This window comes from Aplidium turbinatum, chromosome 1, assembly GCF_918807975.1.
Source record: "Aplidium turbinatum chromosome 1, kaAplTurb1.1, whole genome shotgun sequence".
Classification (NCBI taxonomy): Eukaryota; Metazoa; Chordata; class Ascidiacea; order Aplousobranchia; family Polyclinidae; genus Aplidium; species Aplidium turbinatum.
Genome location: NC_137472.1, coordinates 16640740 through 16667416, shown reverse-complemented (window position 1 = coordinate 16667416; position 26677 = coordinate 16640740). Strand labels below are relative to the sequence as shown.

General features: G+C 35.7%; 2 protein-coding genes across 2 annotated transcripts; one reads left to right on the top strand and one right to left on the bottom strand.

The window, feature by feature from the left end:
* The first annotated feature begins 3206 nt into the window (after positions 1-3206).
* Positions 3207-13636, top strand: LOC145784342 (uncharacterized). The gene is made up of 9 exons (XM_082596178.1): positions 3207-3233; positions 3670-3768; positions 4256-4355; positions 7323-7465; positions 8807-9038; positions 9179-9378; positions 10531-10637; positions 12453-12596; positions 13127-13636. Exons 1-9 carry the CDS (start codon positions 3230-3232, stop codon positions 13634-13636), a joined length of 1539 nt encoding a protein of 512 aa, XP_082452304.1. The 5' UTR covers positions 3207-3229.
* A 4204-nt stretch (positions 13637-17840) lies between these two features.
* On the bottom strand, positions 17841-23655 carry LOC145771060 (claudin-1-like). Its single transcript, XM_082582807.1, has 5 exons — positions 23567-23655; positions 21915-22088; positions 19952-20043; positions 19274-19468; positions 17841-18498 (listed from the first exon to the last, which is right to left on the bottom strand). The coding sequence occupies exons 2-5, from the start codon at positions 22054-22056 to the stop codon at positions 18202-18204; spliced, it is 726 nt and encodes a 241-aa protein (XP_082438933.1). The 5' UTR covers positions 22057-22088; positions 23567-23655; the 3' UTR covers positions 17841-18201.
* Positions 23656-26677: the final 3022 nt, after the last annotated feature.

Genomic DNA, 26677 nt, shown 5'->3' with positions numbered 1-26677 from the left:
ACGTTTTTAACATACAAATATTTGCGCTGTGCTTGGCACAGTTGTTATTTTGTGTACTTTTAGTTGGTTAGGGCGTGAGTTCGTGAACGAAGAAGCTTCAAGATCAAGCGGCGCTGGTTCTAGTCTCGGGGTGTGCGCTTGAGCAATGCATTTTAAGGACTGCCCTCCACTCAGCTGCACCTAGTGGATGGAATAATTCCTCGGCAACACTTCAACAATCGGAAAACTTCACTCTGTCGATATGGGTAAACGGCTTTGCGCCAAAAGCCTCTATAATTATGCGAAACTACCAGGAACAACCTATTATGGCTTTGTCAGTCCGAGGATAAAGATTTAAAACCAAATTTTTATAGTTTTATTTTCCAAGCATTACTTTTTTTCATTTAAACGTAGGCCATGGCCACCTGGAGATGCGGCCTGATTTGTCACATTTTGCAGATTTTGATTACAGCTACTGTACTGCTAGTGTTTGACTGACAATTTCTGAGATTTTTTTACTGTCTCCTAATGATATAAAAGCTTTTTGTTGCCTTGGGGAAGTAGTTGCAAATGAGAAAAAGTAAGTTGAAAAACGCAAAATCAGACTGTTATTGAAAATTAACAGTCTGACTAAAATCTTCGAAATCAAATTTTCTTTGTTTTTCGACATGTGAGGATGTTAAAACCTATTGTGTCATCTGGGGAAAACAGTAAAGAATACGTAAAAATATAATTTTTATAAAAATTTATTTAAACATTCGCCCAAAGTTAGAAAAATCTGGAAATTTCTGCAAAATGTGACAAATCAAACCGTATCTTTAGGTGGCCATGCGTAGGCTATGCTTTTCTTTTCATGGTAGGGGATAGGGAAGTTGTAAGTATTACTTATACGTAATAGGCTATGAATAATAATAATAATCGTGTTTTATTTGCGCCCATTGCGATAACATACGGTACACTGCGATCACAGTAGATGCAATACAACAGACGACAGGATGCATCGAAGTGACATATAGTCTTCGAGTCAGCTGCTCCCCTTGTTTTAGCATGCCATTAAGTGTCTTTGCCGAGACACAGCCGCGTGCTCTGGAGCAGTTTCGAATCCACGTCCTTTCGAACGCCACGCAGACGTTCTCGCCACTCGACTACGCAACCGACATTGGTACTGATAGTGCTCTGAAAATGAAAGGTGCGCTACTTTTAAAACACCATTACCCATATTAACGTAATGTTGTCTATTGCAAATGTATGGCAGCTGCGCTCCATTGTAGCCTATGTTGTCTCATCGGATGCGTTTGAAGCGATTCATTTCTTCCCCAACTTTCACGAACATCACCTGAAACGTGAGATAACGTGTGTTTAGATTGTTCAAAATGTTTGTAACTGACTAACTAGGCTACTGTAGTTAATTACTTACTAGCTAACTGTCTAGCACTGATTGGAAATTATGATCAATGTTTCAAACAGAAAAAGTAAAAGTTGCGATTATACGCTGCTTTGTGTGATGATGTTAAATGCTATAATACGTTACTTTATAACTCTACATCTTGTTAAACGTGACATCATCATTTGTAACAACGTGATGAGTGTTGTGCAGACAAAATGGTGATTTGGCAAACACTTTGGATAAAAACATCTGAACAGAAGGACTTTAAGCCAAATTTTTTCGTCACTAATTTTTTTCATGAATGCCCGTTGTGGACTCGTCCAGAAAGTGAAGAGGCCTTCTTTCGTGACACATTTAATAAGAGCTAGATGGCGAGTTTCTGCTTTGAAATGAAGAAAGTTGATGTGGTAAAAAACTCGCAATGGTATGGAGTTGAGGGAGTCTTGTTTCTTTTGAATAAATGAAAGTCACATAAAGTAATATTTTATTTACATTTGTGACTACCTTCATTGTTTATTATCTATTGTTTTGTTAGTTTACACAGTGAAGCTAATCACTTTCATTTGAAAGCTAGGTGTCTGTCCAACTAAGATTTCGCATTAAAATCACACCTTGTTTAAAATCAATATAAATATGAAAAATGCGTTGAGATGTTAATAGTTCAGGTAGGTTCCATGCTAAGTCAAGATAGGCTCCATGCTAAGTAACTGAACCTCAGGGAATGAGAAGATAAGGTTTTTACAATACTCGGCCTTCGGCACATTATAAAAAAAAAATCCCTTGCCATTGCTTCATTCATAAAGGTGTCCCAATGTACTTTGACAAGAAGTGTATTTCGTGCTGCTCAATGACGGAAACGCTAGCTGAGTAGTTAATCATTGCAGCTTGTCACAGCTGCCAATTTCATCATGACATGAAGTGACTTAAAATTGCTCAACAGTCACCGGACAGATTGTCTGACATTATTTTTAATGGAAGCTTAAAATAGATTGAAGTTGAAATAAGGAAGAAAAAGGTTTTACAAAAAGAATAAAAGAAAATTACAACATATATCGGTTAGATTACATACGAAAACAAACTCTGATTGATGGAAAGTTGTATTTACAGTGCAGACAGCAATCGTTTGATAAACGGTTGTAGGCTACAGTAGATTTCAAGACTACGGGCTACGTCAGATAACTAAACTGCACAATTTTTTTTGAATAATGCAAGGAGACCAGGTTTTTATTGATTACAGAAGTAGTAGTTACATAGTTTAAGATTTCAACAGAATAACTTATCCTTTAAATTTGCAACCCATCTTTTTCACTGTGCTGCTAACTCTACAACACCCCCTAACCATGAACACATGTGTTTAACATTTTAGAGAAACCAATGGGCACATTTGTCGTTGAAGCCGACATTAGCTAATTGATTCATCTAAATGTCGCAGGTTTTGTCTACTGACTTTATGCACAGTAACTTGTACTTCCGTTTGAAGGTAAATGTAAATTGGTTGTTAGCATTTGCTGTAGTTAAAGCAAGCTTTTCTTCTTTCATATGAGACATGATTGTTTAGATTTAGGTCCTATTGTTTAGTTTGGTTTAGATTCAAGTCCTATTTACACAACAAATTTCTGATCGTTATTTACCGTAAGTTAATTGAAACAACACAACTCGTTTTCAATCGTTATACTTGAAATCTACAGCTGTAACTACTTGGATTTATTTACTTTTGTCTATTTTTCAGAGAAAGAAATGTTAGGAGTTTATTTTGTTGTATAGTAATAGATACCAGCCTTTAAAAAGCAAGGTTTCTGCAAGTTAAAACAGAAATTGTGTGAGCAGACCAACTTCCATCGTGATCTTACTTTGCCGCCAGTGATGGGTAAGACAATAGCAAACATTTTTTTTTACAAACTAGGTCTCCTGTAATTTTTTCAAACCTTAATTTTAATTTTCTTTGTAGTATTTTTTTCACATTGCAAAAAATAAAAGAAACAAAATTTCAGTTTTCATGTCCCAGTCTTTGATGCCTTATTAAGCACGTTTAGACTTTTAATTTTTATAGAAGTTGATTTAAAGTGAAATACTTATTTTGCTCCACTTGCAGCGGTGTATTTCGTGAATTTCTTAGAGTTATTATTGTGTTATTTTTAAACTTTCAATGCTGCTATTTCACGATACTGGAACATTGTTTTCTTTGTCTGCAAACAACCTGATGTCATCACATATCATTTGAGCAAGTGTCACATCTACAATCTTGCAACCTAAGAATTAAAGCCACATCTAAAGTCTATTTTCATTCATGTTTTGTTTCACAGAAGCTACTACTCTGATAAACTTGTTCAACGCTACGAGTATTGGCAATGATTCTGGTATCTTCGATTATTCTGGATCTAATGATGAAGACCACCAAGAGTGTAAGAATTAGCTGCGATCATGTGTTTGTATCTTATGCCTTTGCACACGTTGATGAAGCTTTTGGCATAAGCGAGTGATATAGGCTTCAGGAAAAAAATAAAAATCTGTTGTAAAAAAAGTGACTTTTATCTTCAGCTTTGGTTGGGTTACAAAAAAGAGTTTTGTCGTGTGTCTTAACTATAGAGAGTAGGCTAGATGAAATCAGTTTGTGTGAATGGGTAGAGAAAGTGTTATCTTTTCTTTTATGCAAATAGGCCATTAGAGATTACACCGATTACACCACTAGTTATTTCATAAATCATTCTTTGCTGATGGCTAACTAGAAGGTATTTTTGAGAGAGCTTATCATCTCTTGCATATTTGAGTCGATTGAATTCCAAACATCACTGCTAATTTGTGCGGACCTCTTACTCTGAAGCCTACTAGCGTTCTAATCTCCTCAATCAAACAATTGCTGGAGCAATACAATTTCTTTCCCTACTTTAGCTGACCTTCTGTATGAGCGATTCTACATTCTTACTTACATAGGAGCAGCAATTGCCATCGTCGGGATTCTTTTGACTTTATTCTCATACATTGGTTACCGGTGGGTTTGTTTTGTGTTTTTTCCGTTCGAATAAAATTTTAGTTCTTTTTACAAAAACGATATTGATAGTTAATATGTTGATACAAATTAGATGCCTTAGCCTAACTTGCTTGTTGCCATGACAGCCGTTTTATGTGGCAGAGGTTTTCTCCAGGTTTAAGCAGACTGGTAGGCTTACGCGGTTGGTGAATAGCCTCCAGGGGTGAGCAACGTGCGGCCCGCGGGCCAAATGCGGCCCTCGAAGAAAAATTGTGCGCCCGCAAAGATGTGTCAATTTTGAATTGTGTGCGGCCCGCGAAACGTGTTTATAATTTAGTTTAGTCTGGTACGTGCGAACAATTCACTGTAGAGTGGATTATTGTACATTTCGCACCTTCTGTTAACCATTTTGGAAATCTTCCACCGGCCACCGCTAATCCGATTGTATTTAATTATTTGGAACGTCAGTAGATCAGAGGCACAGAATTGCACAGAGAAACGCTCAAACTACGAAACCGTATTCTGACGGTAATTTTGTGAAGCAGTGTCTTATCGATGTCGCAGAAGAAATGTGTCCTAAGATGAAGAGTGAGTTCGAGAAAATAAGTCTGTCACGGTGGAAGATAGCAAGGCGTATCGATGATCTTGCTTATGATATTAGCGACACTCTCAGGAATAAGGTGAACTGTGTTTCATGGAGTTTTGCGATCGATGAAAATACGGACCAGAAGGACACAGCACAGTTGACCATATTTGTAAAAGGAGTGGACAAAAACTTGAACAAAATGAAAGAGGTTCAGTCACTGCAGTCAATGAAGGGCACCGCAACTGGTGCTGACATCTTTACTGAAGTAGGCTAATTCATGCTTTTGACAAGTTCGAACTGGACTTGTCCAGCTTATGCGGACTCGCAACTGATGGTGCTCGATCCATGTCCGGAACTGGCATTGGATTCATAGGTCTCTTGAAGTCTGCCTTGAGGGAGAGGAAATCGATGATGACATAGCAATTTTTCATTGTATCATTCACCAGCAAAACTTGTGTACAAAACCCTTGAAGTTCAAACTCGTCTTGAGCCCGGTTATTATGGCAGTAATTTCATTTAGTAACTTAGATCTCAACACGACACATAAAGATCTACTGTACTTTTCCGAGGTGCGTTGGTTAAGCAAGGGCTGCATATTGCGACGATTTTACAAACTGCGGAAAGAAGTCGTGAATTTTTTGCAACTTAAAGGGCACCCAATAGCTGAAATGGAAGACAAAAATTGGATATGCGATCTGGTTTTCTTGGTTGGTATAAATACGCACCTGAATGAACTCAACGCAAGACTGCAACGAAAAAATCAGTAGCCTATGCGAATGAAATGTATGGTCACATAAAAGGCTTTATGAACAAATTACGACTTTAAAAAGCCCACATACAGACAGGAAATCTTTTCCACTTTTCAACTTTGAGAGACTATATAGACTGCCTCCTGAGAAGAAAACTGAATTTGCAGGCCAACTTGAAAAATTATCGTATGAATTTTTGGCTCGTTTCAAGGACTTCAAATCGCATGAACATTTGTTTGATATATTCTCTTCGCCATTCAACACAGACATTGACAAAGCACCAGCTGAAATCCAACTTGAACTGATTGATCTTCAAGAGAAAACGGATTTGAAAGCTAAGTATTTATAAATGAATCTTGGGCGATTTTTACCGAAAACATCTCAACCAAGATGACTTTCACCATTTGAAAAAATCCATGGCTTTAAAACGGTTCTTTTTGGCTCAACGTATTGGTGCGAACAATTTTTTTCTAAAATGGGCGTCATGAAATCTTTTTGTCGATCAGTTCTGACAGACGAACACTTGGAAATTGGACTTCGAATTGCGAGCACTTCCATTAAAGTAAATTAGGAAAAAGTCGTCGGGAAAAGAAGCCAGCTGCAAATTTCTCACTGAATTCGTTTAAAGTCGTTGTGACAATAAATTTGAATAGCAGTTTTCTTCAGAACGTTTATGCGTCTTAACTTATTATTTCTGCTAGGAGACCCCCAATAATGCCATAAGAATAACATGAATGACAAAAACACTACTTTTTGTGCCTGCAACTACTAGAATGCATAATTAAATAAACGTGCGGCCCGCGGTTTCACCCAGACATTTATATCTGGCCCTCCTGTAATAAAGGTTGCACACCCCTGCATAGTATCTGTACCAAATTAAATAGCTGTACTAGCTGTGTAGTTGTAAACAGGGCAACTTCAATTGAAGACTTGAGTTGAAGAACTTCTTCCACTGCTTTGTCCAGTTCAAGTCCAAAATACGACTTTTGCTTTAAAGCAAGTTAAAGTTCTCTCAACGTTGATTAATCTTTTGTTTCTATGCAAACAACAGCGTGTGTTATAACTTAGCAAAATTAAGCTGTTTTTTTAATAAAGTTATGTGCTGGGACAGACATTGACTAATAATGACCATTGACCATCATAGGCCACAACACATTTTTAGTGATGACTCAATTTTCACAAAAATGTGACTTAGGTAGTTGTACAACTCAATTCTTCAATTGCTTTTTTTTTTTTTTTTTTTATAAAAACCTCGTTTTGGAATCACTACGAAAAATGTAGTCTACCTGTAGGCTACTTTTTTTAATTTTAGTTAAGGAAAATGTTTTAAACCCGTGTGCAACGAATGACATGAGGAATGTTCGTCAAGCGTCAATTCGAAGAGCTAGTTTTAATGCTTTTTTTTCTAACATTTGACAAACCACAACTGCAGACAGAGCTTTATTTTTTGGATCACACCAAAGCAACGATGAGTAGTGATAGAACACACACAAAGAGAAATTTGTGTGTTTTCTCTTTGTTGTTCCAAATTTGTTTGGTGCTCATGATGATAACTGTATTAGTTTGACAAGCAGTTTTTAAAATTTTAGGAAAACTGGAAAAAAAATTTCAAAGAAGCACTTAACGTTTTCATTTGTTTTTGCTGTTTTGCAGAAAGTTCCGGGTAAAACGAACCCATATTATAATCGTCAATCTGTGTTTATGTCTGCTTCTGTATTTTATTGTTTATGCCATCAGCAACTCAGAACGAAAATATTTTCATTCAGAGCGAAAGGTTCATGATGCTTGCATAGCAGGTAAGCTTTAAAAAGACTCAAAGTCCACAGAACTTGAAAGTAGATGTAGCATATGTCCTGCGTTGCTACTTTTGATTGCTATTTAAACTTCCAGTAGATTTTGTACATTAGACTAGGCTAGGGGTGTATTGACATAGATTTAGACTACCGCGGTTTTAGATAAACAGCTGCAGCAACAGGAAAAAATTCAAGCATAGGTCTACTCTAAATTAATAAAAGAACTATTTGATCTGGCTCAGTTACCTGAGCGACTTTAAAACTTAGACTAGCCTATAATGCTAAATCATGTTCAACTGATTTTTGTTGGTGCGTGTTTACCATTCTGCGACTAAGTGAGTAGGCTACGCAAGCTAAAAGTAGACTGCATCTGCAGGCCATATGCAAAATGTTGATTCGTCTGAAGTATAGCTTGGTAGTCTAGTCGTTTTCACTTCCTAATCTTCTACTTTACAGTGCAGCAGTACCGTATAAAAAGCCCAATTGTTTTTGCTCTTTGTGACTCATCTATTTTGGGCCATCTTGCAGACTCTCGATTTCTTGTGATAGAAAAGAACTTCGTTTACCAAATATCTGAGTTAAACTACGTGTTTTTTAACAGGAAGTAAATAAACTGAGTTATGTAACAAGCAAGAGTAGTGGCTGAAAAAAGAACAAAAAAATTGCGAAAAACACGTCTTTGAACTCTTAGTGTAAAGTAGAAACATTTTATTTGCTTGGATAAGCGTATGTCCTTTTTTAACTTTGCGACTTGTAAGCATTTAATAGAAAAGCTTTGGTTCCACATTTAAACGTCGCTAAACAACCTCTAAAATTATGAATTAAGAGCGTCGCTTAGCCCGGAAAGCTCAGCGTCTACATAACGAGAAAATACTAAATGAATACATTTTAGACTTGTCTCCTGCAGGCAAGACAATTACAGTATAGTTGTTCGGTTCAGTTACAAAACTGAAAGCTACTCAATCATTGCGTGTTGTTTGATAGGCGATGATGAGTGTTATGGGATAAAAAGAATGATGGTTGGCCTGCACATTCACAAATGGTTCTATCGTAAAGTGCACAGGTGGAAAAGCAACGTCTTAGTCAGATATTTGTTGTTTCACGTAACAAGCAGTTTATTATTTCAATATTGTAACTTATTTCATTATTTCAATTGAAAGTTAAAATTTCTGTTTGCTTGTGTTCTTATCCAAATCTATAGGATAGCTTACAAGACCTAAACCATCAAAACTGTGCAACATAAATGAAAGTTTCTTGTGTTTTGTTCAATTGTAGCACAAACATTAACATACCGTAGGCTACTGCATGCTGTTTATCCGTTTAATTTTACCCTTTTCGTCTCAGGCGCTTTTCTTTGCCATTTTGCGGTTCTTTGTGCTTGGTTCTGGATAGGATCATATTGGGTTCTACTTTTGGTGATGTTCAAGCGCCCATCAGGTGGACATATAAGCAATTTTTTCCTTAAATCGGCCCTACCATCGTACGGTATTCCTCTCCTTGCTTCTGTAGTCGCCATTCTGGTAGCATTTTCCAAAGATGACATACACACTGATAATCATTATTACTTCAGCGAAAGGTGAGCCAATCCAATTAAACCAAATCATCTCTCATTGAACTGTATTTTTTAAATATATTTTTGCACCACTATTTTAAACTCTTAAGTACATCGGTATTTTTATCTCGTTGTTACGAATGCTACTTCTTGGTATATTTCAGGTGTTTTGTCGCCAATGGCTACTTGTACATCAGCCTCATAGCGCCCTTTGGCATCGTTCTCCTTCCTATTCTTGCAATCCTGTTCTATATCGTAATTGGAATAGTAAAATCGAACCTGAGCGAACGAGAAGAGAGAAACAAGCAACGTATAAAGGGCCATCTCATTAAACTTTCAATCATCACCTTGTTTTTAGCCATTGGTAAGTTCTCGTGTGAAAATAGTAAGAGTGTAATCCAGAAAATGCTGCAAGTTATTTCACATCAACCAAACAAATTGTTAGCACTTTATCAGTTGCCATATGGAGTACTCTTAGAATAATGCAAAAGCTTTTGCTTTCTTTGAAAATTGCTGGTGAATAAAATTATTCAGTAGCTAGCACTTACAATTTGACAATATTGGTTTAAAAACTATTAGTTGTAGATTTTATATATTATAAACTGAATGAGTAGACTAAGGACCGTGTTAACTGGCTCCCGTACCTCCAGACCAAGGAAGGCCCACGGCTGATTAGGGGCACACTCATTTTAGTTTGTTTAATGATTTTTGGCTGTTTAAAAAATAAAATATCTGCTACAGAAACTCGATATTCAATAGTTTAAACCATGCAAGGCTGTATTCACTGCTTTCCAAACCCCGACCGAGGGCCTACTTCTACCTAGGGGCCCATCTCATATTTTGTTCATGGAGCGTTTTTCGGCTTGTAATTTCACATGTAGCGGTAATATTAGTATTTTTTTTCAATTTTTGTAAAATTTTCTCGCTCGCTCAACCACATTTTATTCACATCGGCAATATTGGGCATGCATAGATGGGAGTTAAGGAAGTGAAAAGTTTTTATGTCCAAAAAACTAACAAAATATAATGCAATATTCCAATGTAAATAATGCTCACTCAAATAGCCTAGTTAACTCACAATTAAATTGATAAATTTGAATGTTGATCTAAACTCTTTGTTTAATATTATAAACATTTCACAATACAGTTTAATGACGCACAATGTAATGACGTAATAATGACGAACACTAAGAGCGTCATTATGTAATAAAATGAGCCAAACTGCTATTCCACGAAAAAAATGGAGTATCCTACGATTCACAACTTAGGGATTATTTGTGTGTGCGCAATTGCGTGGCTGTGCTCAAGAACGAGTATCGATTCTGTGTATCCGTGGTGTGCTTATTGGTATTTTTTATAATGCTGTTGACGTTGGTACAAATCGAGCAAAAAAATTCAATGTTTCCTTTTAGTAGCAAGATTACCACAGTCTTTGGTTTCATAAAACACCTTTATTAACTGTTAAACACTTGTTTAATAAAACACGTGTTTTACGAACCACTTTTGTGTCTTTCAGTGATACTGAGTACTGTCATAATCCCAGCAGCCAAGCATGGCTCAACACCTTCATCCAAATCGGCGTGGGTGGCAGTGATTTGTTTCACTGTTGGCGCTATTGCAATGGTAAGTACATTCTAGTGTGGTAAACAACATTTTCTTAGCAGTGTAGTAATGAACTATTTTTAGTGCAAACTTTTGGGGCAAAGGGCTATCCTTTTATCATCTCGAACGTTCAGTAGCGTTGATAAGGGCTCCAGGGGTACTTTAGGACCCACGCCGGAATGATTTTATCTGCCTGTAACCTTTTCAGCGGGCCCTAGAACGAAGAATCCACCTCGTATTGTTTGAATATAGTTTGTTTTTCTTGGAAGTATCTTGATTTTGGGCCCGAGATCTCATTAATACCGGGCCTAAATTATCCTCTCAACGGCCCTGGTAACGTTTATTTGAAGAGCCCAGTTCCAAAACCGCTTAGGCGCCACTTTTAAAAATGAGTTTAGAGTGTTTAGAGTGTCAAAATTGAGTTTAGAGTGTCATTAGGTAGAGTATTACCATAGGTACCTACTATCCATTCCTTTTTTTCCAAAACCTTCTCTTTCTGCTTCAAATTCGACACTAAAAATTGCGTTTTCTTCCAAAACCGCTTACGCGCCATCACACTTTGTTTCCAAAACCACTTGTATCCACAATTAACCAATCATATTAAGCCATTGTATGACGTGACATATCGCTGATTGTTAAACCGTTTTCGTCATCGTTTCGTAATAAGCAGCAGAGTTACCATTTGGCAAATTTCACTACCAAATTCGAGATTTGGCAGAATTTTACGTTGTTTGGCAGTAAATTTTGAGTTGGCAGAACTTTGGCAGACATTTTTGGTGAGTTGACAGTCAGTCTCTGGTCAGTTTGGCAAAATTTGAAATGTGTTTGGTAGTTTGAAGCATCTACTATCTGGCAACACTGATAAGCACTGTTATAGGCTTGCAGCCTATTGTTGCAGCTACCAACGGTGCTCAGACTGCTTAGTAGCCTACTTGAGCTTTATAACTGTGTTTTTTTGCTTTTTTTAAAGTGAATTTGGATTGTGGTGATGAATTAGTGGTGGTCAGCTTGGAAAAATGGTTTCAAAAATTGGTTTCTGTCATTCTGGCAATTTTTATTCTCCAGTTTATTTCCAAAACCGCTTATATCCACATTTCTAATTTTATAAAAAGGCGATTCTAAGCCTTCTAATATTCCTTAGATCTGGACAAACGTCATGGCTCAATTCAGTAGGTAGTTATACATCGTTAGAAATCAAAAGCGCATTACATTTACCAAGCGAAACTGTCATAAACGTTTTTCGTGGTTTTCTCGAAATCACCGAAAGTGGATGTAAGCGGTTTTGGAAACAAGCTCTTCATTTCTAATTTTTTTCTGTATTTTCTCGTCTATTGTTTTGTCTCTGTGGTAATTCACCGCATTGAAAACACGCTTTAGGCTTAGTTATGTTGCTGTATGCGTTGACGTTGTAGCTATAGCACTGTAGCACGTAGACGAAATACCTTTTTACTGTTATTGTAGAATATTGTTTTATTGCACAAACCTGCTTGTATATGCATAAATAACATATTGACTTTTTTGTCTTATCCTGGCTAACTCCCGGTGGTTGAAGATTTAAGTTAATTGGACGAAAAAGCAAAAAAGCCGACCTTCGTGTCCACCTTCAGCATGCCTTTACGTGTCTTGCCAAAGACACAGCCGCATGCTCTTGAGCGGTGTCGAACCGGCGCCCCTTCGAATGTCATTCCAGGGCTCTCACGACTTGGCAATGCAGCCGGGATGGCAAAGTAAAAAACAATACATATTGACTATTATTGTATTTTTATACGCAGCTTACGCCTAAAAAATTTCAATGTTCTTGAACTGATTAAATAAAGTGATTATTTCTTGTTTTAGGGAATTCTGCTAATGTACATGTTCTGCATCCATCAAAAGGAAATTCGTCATCACTGGATTGGTGTTTTCTCTGGTCAAAGCAACAGTTTGACCGGTAGAAGCGTAAGGCCTGATTTCGGATCTAGAAAATCTTCAATGGCAAATGTGAGATGCTACCTATTTTACAATACGTGTGCTTTATCGTACAAATGTTTTGAGATTAAAATACCCTACCTATAGGGAATGTTACGTTTTAGTTTTATTGGTATAAATTTTAAAGTTTATATTGAAAAGTATAATAGATTTAAACAATACTAGCAGTTGAATAAAAAGCTTTACAAATTTGGCTCCAAGTCATATTTTTTTTTATTTCATGGTAGCATTGACATAATTATTTAGAAAGTCACTGTTGGAGGGTAATTATTTTAACATTTCAAATAAAGTGTTTGTTAAAAAATGTAGCTACTGAATGCAGCCAGAAATTTATGAAGCATCCTTCAACACGTAATACAATGTCATTAAAACTTTGTAGTAGCATTAAAACTTCTTATTTGAAGAGGAGGCGATTGCTTCCCCAAGCTCTCCATAGCTACGCCCTGCATGTAGCCTAAGATTTTTTCATTTTTACAAGTAACTTTATATGATTTTGATTTTAAAAAAATCTTCTCGAAATTAACATGGACATCTACATACAGAGCCGCCAAGCTATGATTAACATCGATGAGCCGCTGGAGGAACCGAACAAAAAGTTTTCCACGATCCGAATAGTTCCAAAGGACGATACTGACATGACGAGTTTGGGGCTGGTAGCAATTCCCGGTACCCCGACTCCATATCATCAAGAAATCATTAACACTGATGAGAAAGAGAAGGAAACTTCACAAAAACATGGGGAGTTAGACAGGAAGGAATCTACTCTATCAAACAACAATGAGAAAAAAAGAACGTCGAAAGCTTTAGGAAGAGATACATCAAAGAACAAGAAAGAAGCTGCACCATCCTCAGGACATGCCGGGAAACTGCACAGCACCAGAAAAATGATGAGTGTGGACAAGATGATCCCTCGATCTTTTCACAGAGACGGTAAACGCCGAAGCTTCAGTACCAGCAGCATCAGACCCAATAAGAATGACACTCAGCTCAGCGTTGCTCAAAGGCAAAGTAACTTGAGTGCAGAATCAACCCAAATGACAAATTTTGATTAAGATTTGAAAATCTTTGTGTTATTTGCATACCACTACCAGTAGCCTACGATAAGGGTTCTAGTCACCGATAAAACGAGTCATTCGAAAGACTGTATATCATATTAACCTTTCGATATTAAAAAAAATCTCCAAAAAACAAAAATTGACCAAAAAAATTGTTTTAAAATTTTACTTCTGTAAGATAATTTTTTACTCTAAATTTTGACATAAGTTTTGGTTCCAAGCACAATAATCACATCTTTTGGACGCCTCCGATTGCACGACTAACCTACTGTTATGTTTATTTTTTATATTTTCAGAGAGATTTGACTAGGTGACTTTATGGAGGCATTTTGTCATCATAACGCACCCTCCCAGATAGCTCAGTAGGTTAAGCGAGAGCAATTTTGTTTAATGAGGTCACTAGTTTTGCATTATTTCGGCACCATCAATCAGGTGCCAACACCCAATAATTCCGACAAAAATTTTATCTTTTGTATTTACTGTAAAACTTTCTTTCAAAAATATAGTACAATTAAAATAATTGTTCTAAGATTGATTTTTTCGAACCAAACTCGATGTTTGTGACAACTGACCCATCCAAAAATATTATTTAGTCTATGAAAGATTTTTACCAAACGATCTTTTACATTAAGATTCCATGGACAAAATAAAGTCTGTTATGCTAAGCTCAACCATGGTTAAGCTACTAAGCCTATAATATCGTAAAAATATCAATTTTCAACTTACATTAGGCTGTTTCTGAAGATGTTATTTATTTTGTCGCCAATGACTTTACCGTATTTTAGCCAAAAACCTGTACTATTTGCAGTTTTTATGCTTTGTTACACTTCAGATATATTTCGTTTGTCTTTAACAAATTGTAAGAAGATTTGCAAACTAAATACTGTAACAGTATATTTTGGTTTGTAGAAATTTTAGATTTCATAAGACGTAGGTATGTTAAAGCTATCACAATAAATTTTGGAGAGTAGCCTGTGTAATGTGTAGATTTTAACACATGGCAACAAGGGTTTAATCAGTGACTGCACTTACAGTAGTTTCTTAACTGCACTTACAATAGTTTCTTATTGATGGATAATATTATGTTATGCAATTTTTCTTTTCTTGTATCTCCTTTATCTTTTTTGCAATGCTTCTTTCTTCTTTCGTTTGATGTATTTTTAAACCAAATCAAACATTTCACAGCAAGTTTTCTAAGCTATTGAAGGTACGATAGCCAGCAAAATCTTAATCGCTATCAGTCTATATTTTAACTTTGTCTCTTTTAGTCATTTTTGTATGTGCTGTCCATGAAACCATTTTTCATCTCAATTACCAAGTACGAAGCAATACCTTTGTTAAAACTAAACTAATTTTTTAATTTAAACGAATTTATAAGATCAGTTTAAATGAACTACAGAAGAAAAGCTAAACGGGGTCTAAGTAATGATAGAATACAAACGTTAATTAAATTTCGTATGAGCCAATTGTTATTCAGATGTTACAAATTGAGTAATTCAAATAATATGTATGACGTATCGTTGCTTTGGAGACAATCTTTTGGCAATGCAGTGTTATAAAATGTTTGTTTTTTAGCTTTGTTTTATTTGTTATTTACTCTAAATAGGTATTAAATATAATTTAGTGGATAAAAAATGCTGATATAGCCGCTTTCAATGAAGACGTTCGTCTTGTTTCATACTCTCATTTTCGTTTGATATTACATTTTTTTTGCGTCGTATTACATTTTTTTACGCTACGTTTTAACAAAGTATCACTATTGTATTGTTTATTTCTGATTGTGAATTTTTTCTCGTCTCAATTGCACAAAATATAAATTGGTAATTTAAAAGCCCCACCAGGCCACAAATTTATGGTTTAAAGTTTCGCTGTGCGACTTCTAACGGTGAAGGATTCTTTTGTATCAAGATATCTCCGCCCTCATATCGATTTGACATTATATACAAGATTTGTTATATGCCTAACCCGTCTTCATATAAAAACAACAGATAACCTGCTAAAGAATCGTGTGGCAGTGTAGCTCATTGAAATTTCTTTATCAAACAAAGGTATTGCTCTTTAAAGTTGTTTATTGAAATACGAAAAACTAGCTATGGCAATGTGTATTATAGCATTTCAACCATCGCGGATATACGCTTTCTTCTGCTCAGATAAGCCTTTTACAGTGGTACGCAAAAACATAACCGCTTAAAGACGCTGTAGAGCACATTGTTTAGTAGAATTCCGACATGTTGAGTTTCAGAAAATACTTTCTTCAGTGGCATTTTTATAACAGTAATAAAACAGTGGTCAAAATCTTTACAAGTATGCTATACAAAATTTCTAAAACTATGTTTTCGATAAAGCTTTTTTTATGAGGATACGTATTCATTCAAATAAACTAATTTTCAGAATAACCATTTGAAAACTGTTTTAACTGCATAGTTTAACATAGTTGATGCTTTGCAGGTCATTATAAGCAGGGCCGAGCTAACCGCTCTGCGGCCGACAACGCGGCCACGGCTGTCCAAGGGGCTACTCACTGTAGTCTGTTTAATGTTTTTTGGAAATTTGAAAAAAGGAGGTAACCTACTGCAACAGAAGCTCAATATTCAAAGGTCTAACTTACGTAAGACCCTGCTACAGCTTACTAGACGTCCAACTGGAGGCCCACCTTCGTCACGGTCAGTCATACTTCGATGGTTTAGCTTTTTTCAGCTAGCTGATAAAAAATAAAAATACTGCTATAAAGGCTTAACATTTTAGTTTACATTAATGGGGTTTGGTTTGTCGGTCATCATTCAGCATGGCTTTGTCAATTAAGGAAGAAACAGTAAATCTAAAACAAACTAAAAAAAAATTTGTCAAAGCCAGTAAATCTATTTAGCCATTTTGCTAAAGTTTATAAAAACGAAATCATGTTAGGCCTACTATCATCCTCTTTATCGGAAAATATTCATCTACTAATCCATAATAAACCTATTCTACTGTAGCTGTTGGCTAAAAAATCCATGCTCAAATTCTGTTTAGCCAAAACAACTTTACGCAGACCATTCTAGATGTCACACATTTTTCAAGATTCAAAATTCAAAAATGGGTGGCGTAACATGAACTGCTTCAAATCAAATCGCATAAAACTTACAACAAAACAATCGGTAGCGATTTTGCGTACTGACACGATGTAGGTTAGTAGATTCTGAGTTGAGATTTCGGGTACAATTCAAAGCTGAAGGATATTCATTTCCCAAGATTGTTCATATCAGAAGTCGAGTGGATTTTTCCAAGCTCACACAGTGCCCACATAAACTACTGTAAACTCAAGTTTTGTCGCAATTGATCAGCAATTTTGTCATTTGAATGATTTGACAAATTTGTCATTATTAACAAGAAAGTAACTTAAAGAAGCATGTTCGATTCCAATCGACATGGTTTTGGTGATTTTTGTAACCCGATAATTTGTTTCCAACTAACATAGACAGCGTTGTCGTTCCAAATTTCCCCAGAGTTATTTCAAAACAAACAACTAATGGATTAAAATAAGATCAAATGACTGATACACCTTGACTTTAAGATGGGATTTCCCGGCATCCCAACCCTACTGTAGTTTAGGCTAATACAAAACTAAGCTGTCTTACTCCCCAGACAACCACTCATCGAGTACAGACGGTAGTATTAACAGGGAGGTCCAGAGGTACTTTTAGACATGACCCGGGATGATCTTAAGGGCTCATAACTTTTCCAAGAGGGCCAGAAACTTGAAGAAACCACTGTGTAGTCTTTGGATACAGTGGGGTTTTTTCTTTAAAGTTTCTGGATTTGGGCCCCAATGATCTCATTAGTACCGGGCCCAAATTATTTTATCTACGGCCCTGGGTGCAAACCACAACTAACCTCTGGTCAGATTTGTGCCTTGTCTTGTGAAGATTAGCAGATAAAATGATCATTTAGACGGCTAAAACAATACAAATTGTTAGAGTAGGCCTACAGTAGGATAAGCACAAACTGAAAATATTTACAAATGTTCTCATCCGATAGCCTATTGATGTTATTAACAGAACAGCGTAAAAATTTTACAATAGCCCAGGGTAGACGCTTTGTAGTATTTTTTACAAGTCTAAACTAAACAACTTTGTTTTGCCTAAAAACAATAAAGGAAAATATTTACCAACAGAAAGGAAACTGTGATAACCAAAAGGAACAAAAACATTAGCTTGTGCAATAATGGAAATCTGCAACAGACATAACAACTGTTGTAACTTTTTTTGGTTTTTTTGCATTTCAGGCTTCATTTTGTCAGTATAACGTGGCAATGCAAGCCTACAAAATAATTTCGAGAACAAAATAAGCTACTGATCATATCTTTCCTATGGTTGGGTTTCAGACATAGACAATAGAAACTAAAGAAGACTAGATCATGCTTTGTAGGCAAAAGTTGCTCTAAGGAAAGAACGAGCAAGTCGTTGTATGTGCAAATGAGCAAGTTTCATTAATACATAAAACTGCTATATTTTCAAAGCTTCAAGTCACTTTGATGTTCAAATTCAGCGACTTGCTAATAAGCAAATTGGGCAGAAATGTTTCAATCAAACGTAATCCACTTCTCTTTTTTCATCAGTCTTTGGTTTTGGTCTGAAAGCTCTGTAGCTTTCTCTGAAAGAGCTCCTCATTCTACGAACTCCTCTTCCTACAGGTCCTTTGTTCCAATATTCGTCATCTTCTGATTCCACATAACAGCTCCCACACATCATGATGCCTCCTCCTAGAGCTCCGATTGCCATGGCTGCCCATCCAAGGAACAAAGAACTCCCAAAAACAAACCTTGTACCTTGGTTAGCCACCACAGTTAGCAGAGCAGACGAAAGGGTATACTCTTCAACCACCTAAAGAGAAAGTCACATTTCAATAAACAAACAAAGTAAATAATCGATTAATAATATAATCAGTAAATAAATAATTATAATTAATAAATTATCGATCGATTTAGGTAGTAGCCTAATTAGTCAATTAAGAATCAGTTTATTAGAAGATCATTGGTAGATCAGTAATCGACGATTTTAATCAGATAGTTACGGTTGTTGCATAAAAAAAAGCTTGCAAAATAAACTGCTAAATAGGCAGATTTGCTTAATCTATGAATGATTTACTGCTGGTGCCTTTTCCACTCTGCATAATACAGTTTGTGCCAATGTTTTAATTCATATAAGTTACAACAAAAAAGTAGATCTCATGTTAGCAATGTTTATAAATGTGTGACTGTGAAACCTTCACAATAAGACACTTCCTGAAACCTCCAACAATAAAAAAAAGTTTGTCATTTAAAAATATGAAAACACCTTCACCATTTGAAGCAAAATGGTTGAAACCCCTGGTTAATTTTACTGCAAAGTGTTGTCGTAAAACCGTAAATTTGTTGAGCAGTTCGGCATCAACCACATAGGATTGCATTTAGGTAAACGTTTTACGTTATTTCAGAGTTAATACTTTGCATTGGTGGATGCTACGGAATATGATAATAATGAAAGATGCTAGGATGGTATCTTAACAAAAACAGAAAGATATGTTATGCATGGTCAGCACATTTTTCATCACGTTAGGTTGCAATGTAAATCTACGTTAGGCTACTCGACAACATTGTCGAGATACAAGAACAGCTACCTCGTTGGCGTAGTAAGAAACGGCGGATCCAATCGTAATCGCTGATAAAAGCCAAAACCCAGAAGCCACTAAAGCGATTCTGCTCTTCATCTTCTTAGATTCGGTAATACAAGTGGTGCAATCCATCCCAAAGATTGACAACAGAATACCAAAGAAGATCCCCACCAGAGACACCATTGATAATCCTCGGGCAATCTTAAGTGATGTGTAGGATTATGGAAGTGCTCCTTTAACAGCTCACAAGTTATTCAAAGCAAATTTTAATGTTGTTTGAAATAAATTAGAGCAGTTATTCACTTACAGTCAGCACTAGCTAAACTCATTTTTGCCACTGTCCAAAGACCAAAATTGACTTAATTTTTGCTGAAATAACTTTTGCGATTCATTTGTATTCTCGTCTATAGCCTCCAGTTCGTCAGCAACTCGATTTGCAATCAAAGGCTTTGCGTTACAAATTCGGACATCGGCACTCGGTTTGAGAACCATTGTCTAATAAAGTGATAATCCTCAAACACGTAGCCACATTGTACATTCTAGGTATAGTTCATTTTCTTCTAAAAAGAAGTATAATAATGTACCTTGAAAATGAAAACTTGGTTGTATTACAATATTTATAATCAATCTGAAACGTTTGTTCATGTTTCATTTTTCTAACAAACTCATTTTTAGTCATTTTACCTGGAGCTGTGCGGGCAAGCCGAGGAAGAAAGCATCAAAGTCGTCGCATTGCCAAAGACCAGTGGAGTATGAAATACAACGAATCCAAATGCCTGGAAGAGTTCAAAATATTTGTGAAACGTAGGATACATCACAACCAATATAGGCTAGGCTAGAAGAGTAATTAGGAGTTCTTTCTGTCATCAAGCTATCCAATTGGAAAGTCACTCCTTTCAACAATGAACTAGCACCGTAGTCAAACAAAAAAAACAGTTCGTTTTTAATTTGATTGTTAAATCTGACATCTTATTGAAAGTTAATAACCTGACAATCAATAATTCAATTGCACGCTTGAATGGCGTTTATACGTTTCAAACAGGTATGCGACGTTTTCGGCTCACTAACTTTCACCACCAATGTAATGCAGTAAAAACATTATCCAGTTGCTTTGTGGTAATATCGAAATGAATATCCTGCGGATTACACTCTAAGGCTAAGCTAAAGCAAGGGCTAATGTAGCCTACTGTTGCGCAAGTTTTTAGTTATCAATAACCCCAACTGTTGTAAAAACATAGCTACTAAGTCCGATAAGCTACAAGAAGGCGGCAAAATCCGTCATTATCCCTGCAATTTATATTTTTAGGCTACTGTAATGTAAAAATGATGGGTTTTGCTGCCTGGGGCACTTGTATTTTTTGCAGTAACTTAATTAATTGATAATAATTTACATGGTAAAGTTTCATTGATAAAACTTTTATGATAAACGCAATTTAAACAATAAACATAATTCTAATAAAACTGCATGGGGTGGTCTCAGTTTACATGAAATAAAAGATTAAAGCTTATTTATCGTAACTCTTTCTGATTTTTATTCTCATTATTACCTAACATGAGGACCCATATCGATCCACCTACACTGGGTCGATTTTCACACAAAATAGTTGAATTGTCGCATAAATCGGTATTTAGGCGAGGCTTGCCATACTGAATAAAGTGTTAAAATTTCAATGTGATGGTGTGCTCCTAACCATTTACCCAAAGATGTACGTATACGCCGCAAATTCTACGCCGTAGACTTGCGGCGTAAACTTTTTGTTTACGCTAACGCTTACGGCCACATTTTTTGGATAGGCTAATTGTCGCTTGAGGCTACGCCGTAAAGTTTTCGCGGTTTTTTAGCATATAGCGTCAACGTATACTTTTTAATATTTTAGCTGTTGTTTGCATTTTTCTATTATCAAACTTTCCAAATTTTGAATAAGTTGAAAGAATGCTTTCAATGGGCAATGACATATTGAAACCAAAACGCAGCAAAATGTCAGATGAACACTTTCAGATGCTTGTGTTTCTATTTCAGATGCTTGTTATAAGAACAGAGGGTAATTGGGGCAATGAGCTGCTGTGCATAAAAATTTTTAGAAGGTAACGTCGCATCTATGTTCAAATTTATATGATAAATGGAGAAATCGACCCACCCTAAGTCGTACAGTACTTGTATCTACGTACATACGTCTAATAGACTTCACTGGCACGTTTGAGGAAACGCTTGGATAGAATAAAGGTTTTTGAGATTACAGATTTTCAGCAATGAAATGCAAGAGGTCATAGATAGAACTAATTAAAATCACAACATTTTATCTCATCAAATGTTGATTTTAGTAAGTCCAATTTTTTTACTGGGCCCGTGACTACATAAACTTTTTAAGAAGCATAACCAAACCTCAGCTGGTTCGACTCTCACGGTGTGTGCTTGAGCAATGAATTTCAGAAGAACTTCTTTCTATTTAGCTGGAACAACAACTCACCCACTTTGACAACCGGAAAACTTCACTTTGCCAATTTTGGTGATCGGCCTGCGTCATTGATTTCAAAGATTTCACAAGTATGCGAAATTGCCAGGAACAACACATCAGAAGCTTTCTCAGTCCAAGGATAAAGATTCAAAGCCAAACACTGTTTTTACTTTGCAATTTTGAAAACTTACCTTCATGCCTAACTACTGCTTCTATAACTTCTCCTTTGGGATCATTTCTTCTCCACTCAGGAAGCACGACCGCCAGCAAGGTGCAGATTGCTCCAATCATAGAGAGAACAAGGCCAGCGATTTGTATCACACTGTTAGACATTTTTACACGAAGAGTTTCTGCTTACTTAAAACCTAAAATAGAGGTAAAACTGAGTTCAAATAATTTTAGCATTATCTGCACTTACCTTTGTGCGGTGTACCTTTGTATCTAACTTTGTTTTGTTTGTTTGGTAGCAAAAACCATTATTACTCTGCTTTAGATTACTCCTTGCCACACAAAAAATAATAATTCGAAGGCACCTTGAAACCTCGCAGAGAAAATCTCTTCTTCCAGTAATCAACTAACTTTGGACACGTCATTCAGCGTTTGTTGGTGGCATCTAAAGTTACGTTTTGTTGCAACGACACACGTATGGCTCACGTATAAAGCCGACTAAGGAGCGCAATGTTTCAAAGGGTTCCAAGTGGATGATTACAAAAAGAATATCAGTGATTGTGGAGCTTTTCTCAACTTCATACAAAAGGTTGTTTATGGTTAAAAAAATTACCTCTCTACCAAAATTGTATCAAACAAAGGTATCAAGAACTAAAGTTCAAATTTAGTATTGAATCTATTTTCAGCATTTAATAGCAAACCTTAATAAATTGTTGTAACCGTTATTTGCCTTTATTAAACTTAAAACTCGAATCTGCAAAATAAATAATCATTCTATAACACAACTCAAGTTAACAGCAGACCAGCTAAATCAACACCCTTCACTCCGACTTGCACAAACTAAAACTGCGAACAGAAATACAATTTCACCAACAGTGAACAGTGAATCAACAGGTCGGCTTCAGGCTCTAGCTTTAGGCATCAGAGCACTTGTTCAATTACAGCTCAGTGTTTTTGATAATTTTCAGAATACCTTAGGTCTTAGAATTACCCTTAGAATACCTTTAGAATACCCTTAGAATACCCTTAGAATAACTTAGGTCTTAAGCCAGCATCACATGCATTAAATGTGGTAACATTTTTTTTGGGAAGTTTTCTTTATACCTCGCGCTTTTTCCATAATAAGCTAAACGCGCTGAGTTCTCCACATTAAGCAAAAAATTATCTAATAGCAAACCACAGCTTGCAACTAACAACTGTTTTTCTATTGTTTAATTTGTTGTCAGCAAAATGGACATGTGAAAAAATATCTACAGCTTTTTGTATTCGATACCACGGAGGTATAAGCTGCACAGCCACTAGGAGAGGGCTAAGAGAAGCAAATCGTTTCCCTAAACTTTGACCTTGCTCCGCTAAAATATGTTTTAATACTATTACAACTTTTTAATGACATTGTATTATATGTTGAATGACGTTTCATAAATGTTTGGTTGCATTCAGTAGCTAGCTTATATTTATAAACAAACTCTTTATTTCAAACTTTGAACTATTTGCGAAAGTATTAATGAAGTAGTTAGATCACTTTCAAATCGTTTTGTTGTTTTACGATTGAGCAGAAACTCATTGATCATTCTGTTATCCAACTGTCCCTATTTAATAAACTGTCTCTAAATTCCATCGTTACGGACTAAAAAGTGACCATTTTTTAACATATTTTTTCTTACAAATTTCTTACCTTTTGCTGAGTTGGCAATCCTTTTTCTCTACGATTTTTTTACTTTTAAAAAGATAAGATTTGATGTAGTGGTCTTTACGAAATGAAAAAAAATTCTATTAGAAAACTGCAAATCAAACCATTGCCAGTTTAAAATCTTGAAACTACTAAAATGGTTTAAATGACGTTTTACAAAGCAGTCTACCAAACTTGAGCACAGGCTTTCAAAGCTAGTGATATGATGTAGGTCGTCTGTCTTTGTAATACCTTCAAGATATGACATACCATTCAAAGTCAATGGTGCTTTAAAATACGGTCCACTGCTTTTCAATCTATTTTATTTCAATCTTGTTGCTCAATATATCGACTTTCAAGCGCAAAGGAACACGTTGTGAGCATGAATTGTTGTGTTTTGTTATTATTCGTTGAATCTATGTAAAAATAACAATGTAAAACGAGAAAGGTGTGCTATATTACTAATTAAAGGTGCTTAGTGATAGATTTGTGTGTATTTAGTCTCAAGAGACGAACTTTTTTTCCTTGGCCTGCCATACTGTAGAAGTAGATCAATAATAAAACTTGTTTCAATGCTCATTTGTTATTGTAACATTATTCTTGTAAACTGGCGTAACTCTAGCTTTCTTACTGACAAGAGTGACTTTGCACCATAATGTTTTTAGGCAATAAATAATGTCTTACAGTATTTAGAACCTTGGGTGCTTCACAATGAAAAAATACTGTGAAAAATTTGTAGTTTAATGTGAAATGGGAACAACTTTGCTTCAATGACTTTGCTTAAATTTAGATTTTCATCGCTTTCTGATCTACATCACTGATAGTAAATAATCTAAATTTTGGTTTATGAATTAATTTGCACCTTAATGGACGCAAACCTGAAGAGCACAATCGCAAAAAACTGCTAATCTAAACCATTTCAGCCAGTATAACGAATTTAAAACACGATGTTTGCCTTTATTTTCACCATCAACGTCGCAATCGAAAAATACAGGGGAAGTGCTAGTAGGCTATAAAGGTTGATAAGCTCTAGTTTGGTGGGTGTGGGGGCTTCCTTAAAAACATTTAACGATTTTGCTTGGTATTTGTAGGTGGTAGTGGTATTTTACTAGGCATAACCAACTTTTGGGCTCTTGGCCAAGTGTTTCTCATCTTAGACCTGCGTTGATTCCGGCCGGTAGATTATGTCATAAAAAAACATCCCTTGTCCAAGAAGAAAGTTGGGAAACTTTCATTTTGTTTATATCTTCTTTATATTAATTGGGTTTTATGTCCAATACGAACGTTTTCATTCCAAAAACGTTATATTTTTACAATATAATCTAAACTAAAAAGAAGAAATCTTTTAACAGATGGCTCCGGCATGATCCCATGTCAATTGAAACTGACTAATGCAATCACAGTAGTTTAGCTGATAAAGTCTTCTACGAGATGAAGAGCGCGGGTACTAAGTCAAGGTTTCTCCTGTCTTTCTTTTTACTGTAAATATTCTTAACAACAAGTAGGCCTAGAATTAATAGAAACACCTATTAAACAACTGTGTTGGCTAGTTGAGCATGCTGTGAGTGATTTTGAAAGCTTTTTCCAACTATCTCTCAATATAGAGACAGATCAACATATTTCCTTTGCGCGTTGGAGATTCAAAAACGCGGAATAAAGGTTGCGTACGTTATGACAACTCAGGTTCTGTTGTAATAACATTTTATTAAAATTTCTTTGTGAAAGCTTTTCTCAACAGAAAAGAAAACTAATCCATCCTTGTTGCTGTACCCGTTCATACAAATGACGTATATTCGCCCCCGCTTTGGGCCAGCAGATATCAACACAAAGAGAAGATCCTCTTTTGACTGAGTTGTTCGTTCATACAACGTAAATGATCATTTATTTCACAAAAAATTATCACATTTTGTTGCTGAATTCTTACGAGAAACCTTTGACTGGAGATCGAGTTTCTATTGAAACGTTGTTTAGGGTTGATGTGAACACAATGAACTCTACATCGAGGCTGCGAAGAAAACTGTTCTGTTTCCATTTGCGATTCCTCGTTGAAACAAACTCATAAACTGTTTGCAAACTTACTTGTCGTAGGCTACTGCAGACCTATTTATGCACAACTCTTCCTATGCCCTTTTCACTTGGATTTAACTTTATTTTCTTCATCATCTCTAAAACTAATTTGTTACCATTGTCAGTAAAATTCTAAATTTAAGAAGTAATGAACTTGACCGTTTGAAATAGTTGCTACCAAGTTTAAGTGGACTAATAAAATTTAAAGCGTTTCTCACATTATCTTCTTATATACCATTAAATAATCTCCATTGACCATGACTCAGTGACGTAATTTCCCATTGTAATTTTGAAACCAAGCTCTGCAACCCACATCAGGTAATTCTATGCGATCAATCACATGGTTAACCAAGTGACACCATAACTTGAAATTGCCTTAAATGTCCAAAAATTTGCTTTTATCTTTTCTCCCAATGTAAGAAAACGAAATGTTTAGAGCAGTAGTTAGCAAACTTTTTCATCTAATAATTCTCCCCAGTAGGCTATACGAAATGTTTAGAGCAGTAGTTAGTAGACTTTTTCATTGAGGCTCAAACCATTCCTTTTACGGCTATTGAAGCAAATTGTGTCGTGTTGTGTCAAAAACCAAACAAATGAAAGCCAAACAAAACATCAATGGTTAATATACACAGCAACTAGCTGTCAATTTCTTGGGTCTTAGGTTGTTGAAATGGGTATCGAAGAGACAGGAAAGAATGAGCTTCTATAACAATTTTAGCCCCAAAATGAATCACCAATAGAACTTCACTAACAAAAAGCGATAAACTAAAGATCGTAATTTTACATTCTTAAGTTGTAGACAAAAATAAACCGATACATCAATATAAAAAAATCTCGATGTCACTAGATGACATCATTGTTCTGGATTGGCAAGCAAGACCAACATTGTAACAGGCCATAAAACAACTTGTCTTGTGTAGTCTGATATTTAAAAAAAAGTATCAACAGCCTACTTCATTTAAGCAATGAATGCATTTTTTACTTGCTTATCTTATTTGCTGAACAGTAAGACAGATACAACGTAGCCTACTCTCTTTAGCTTATTTTTTT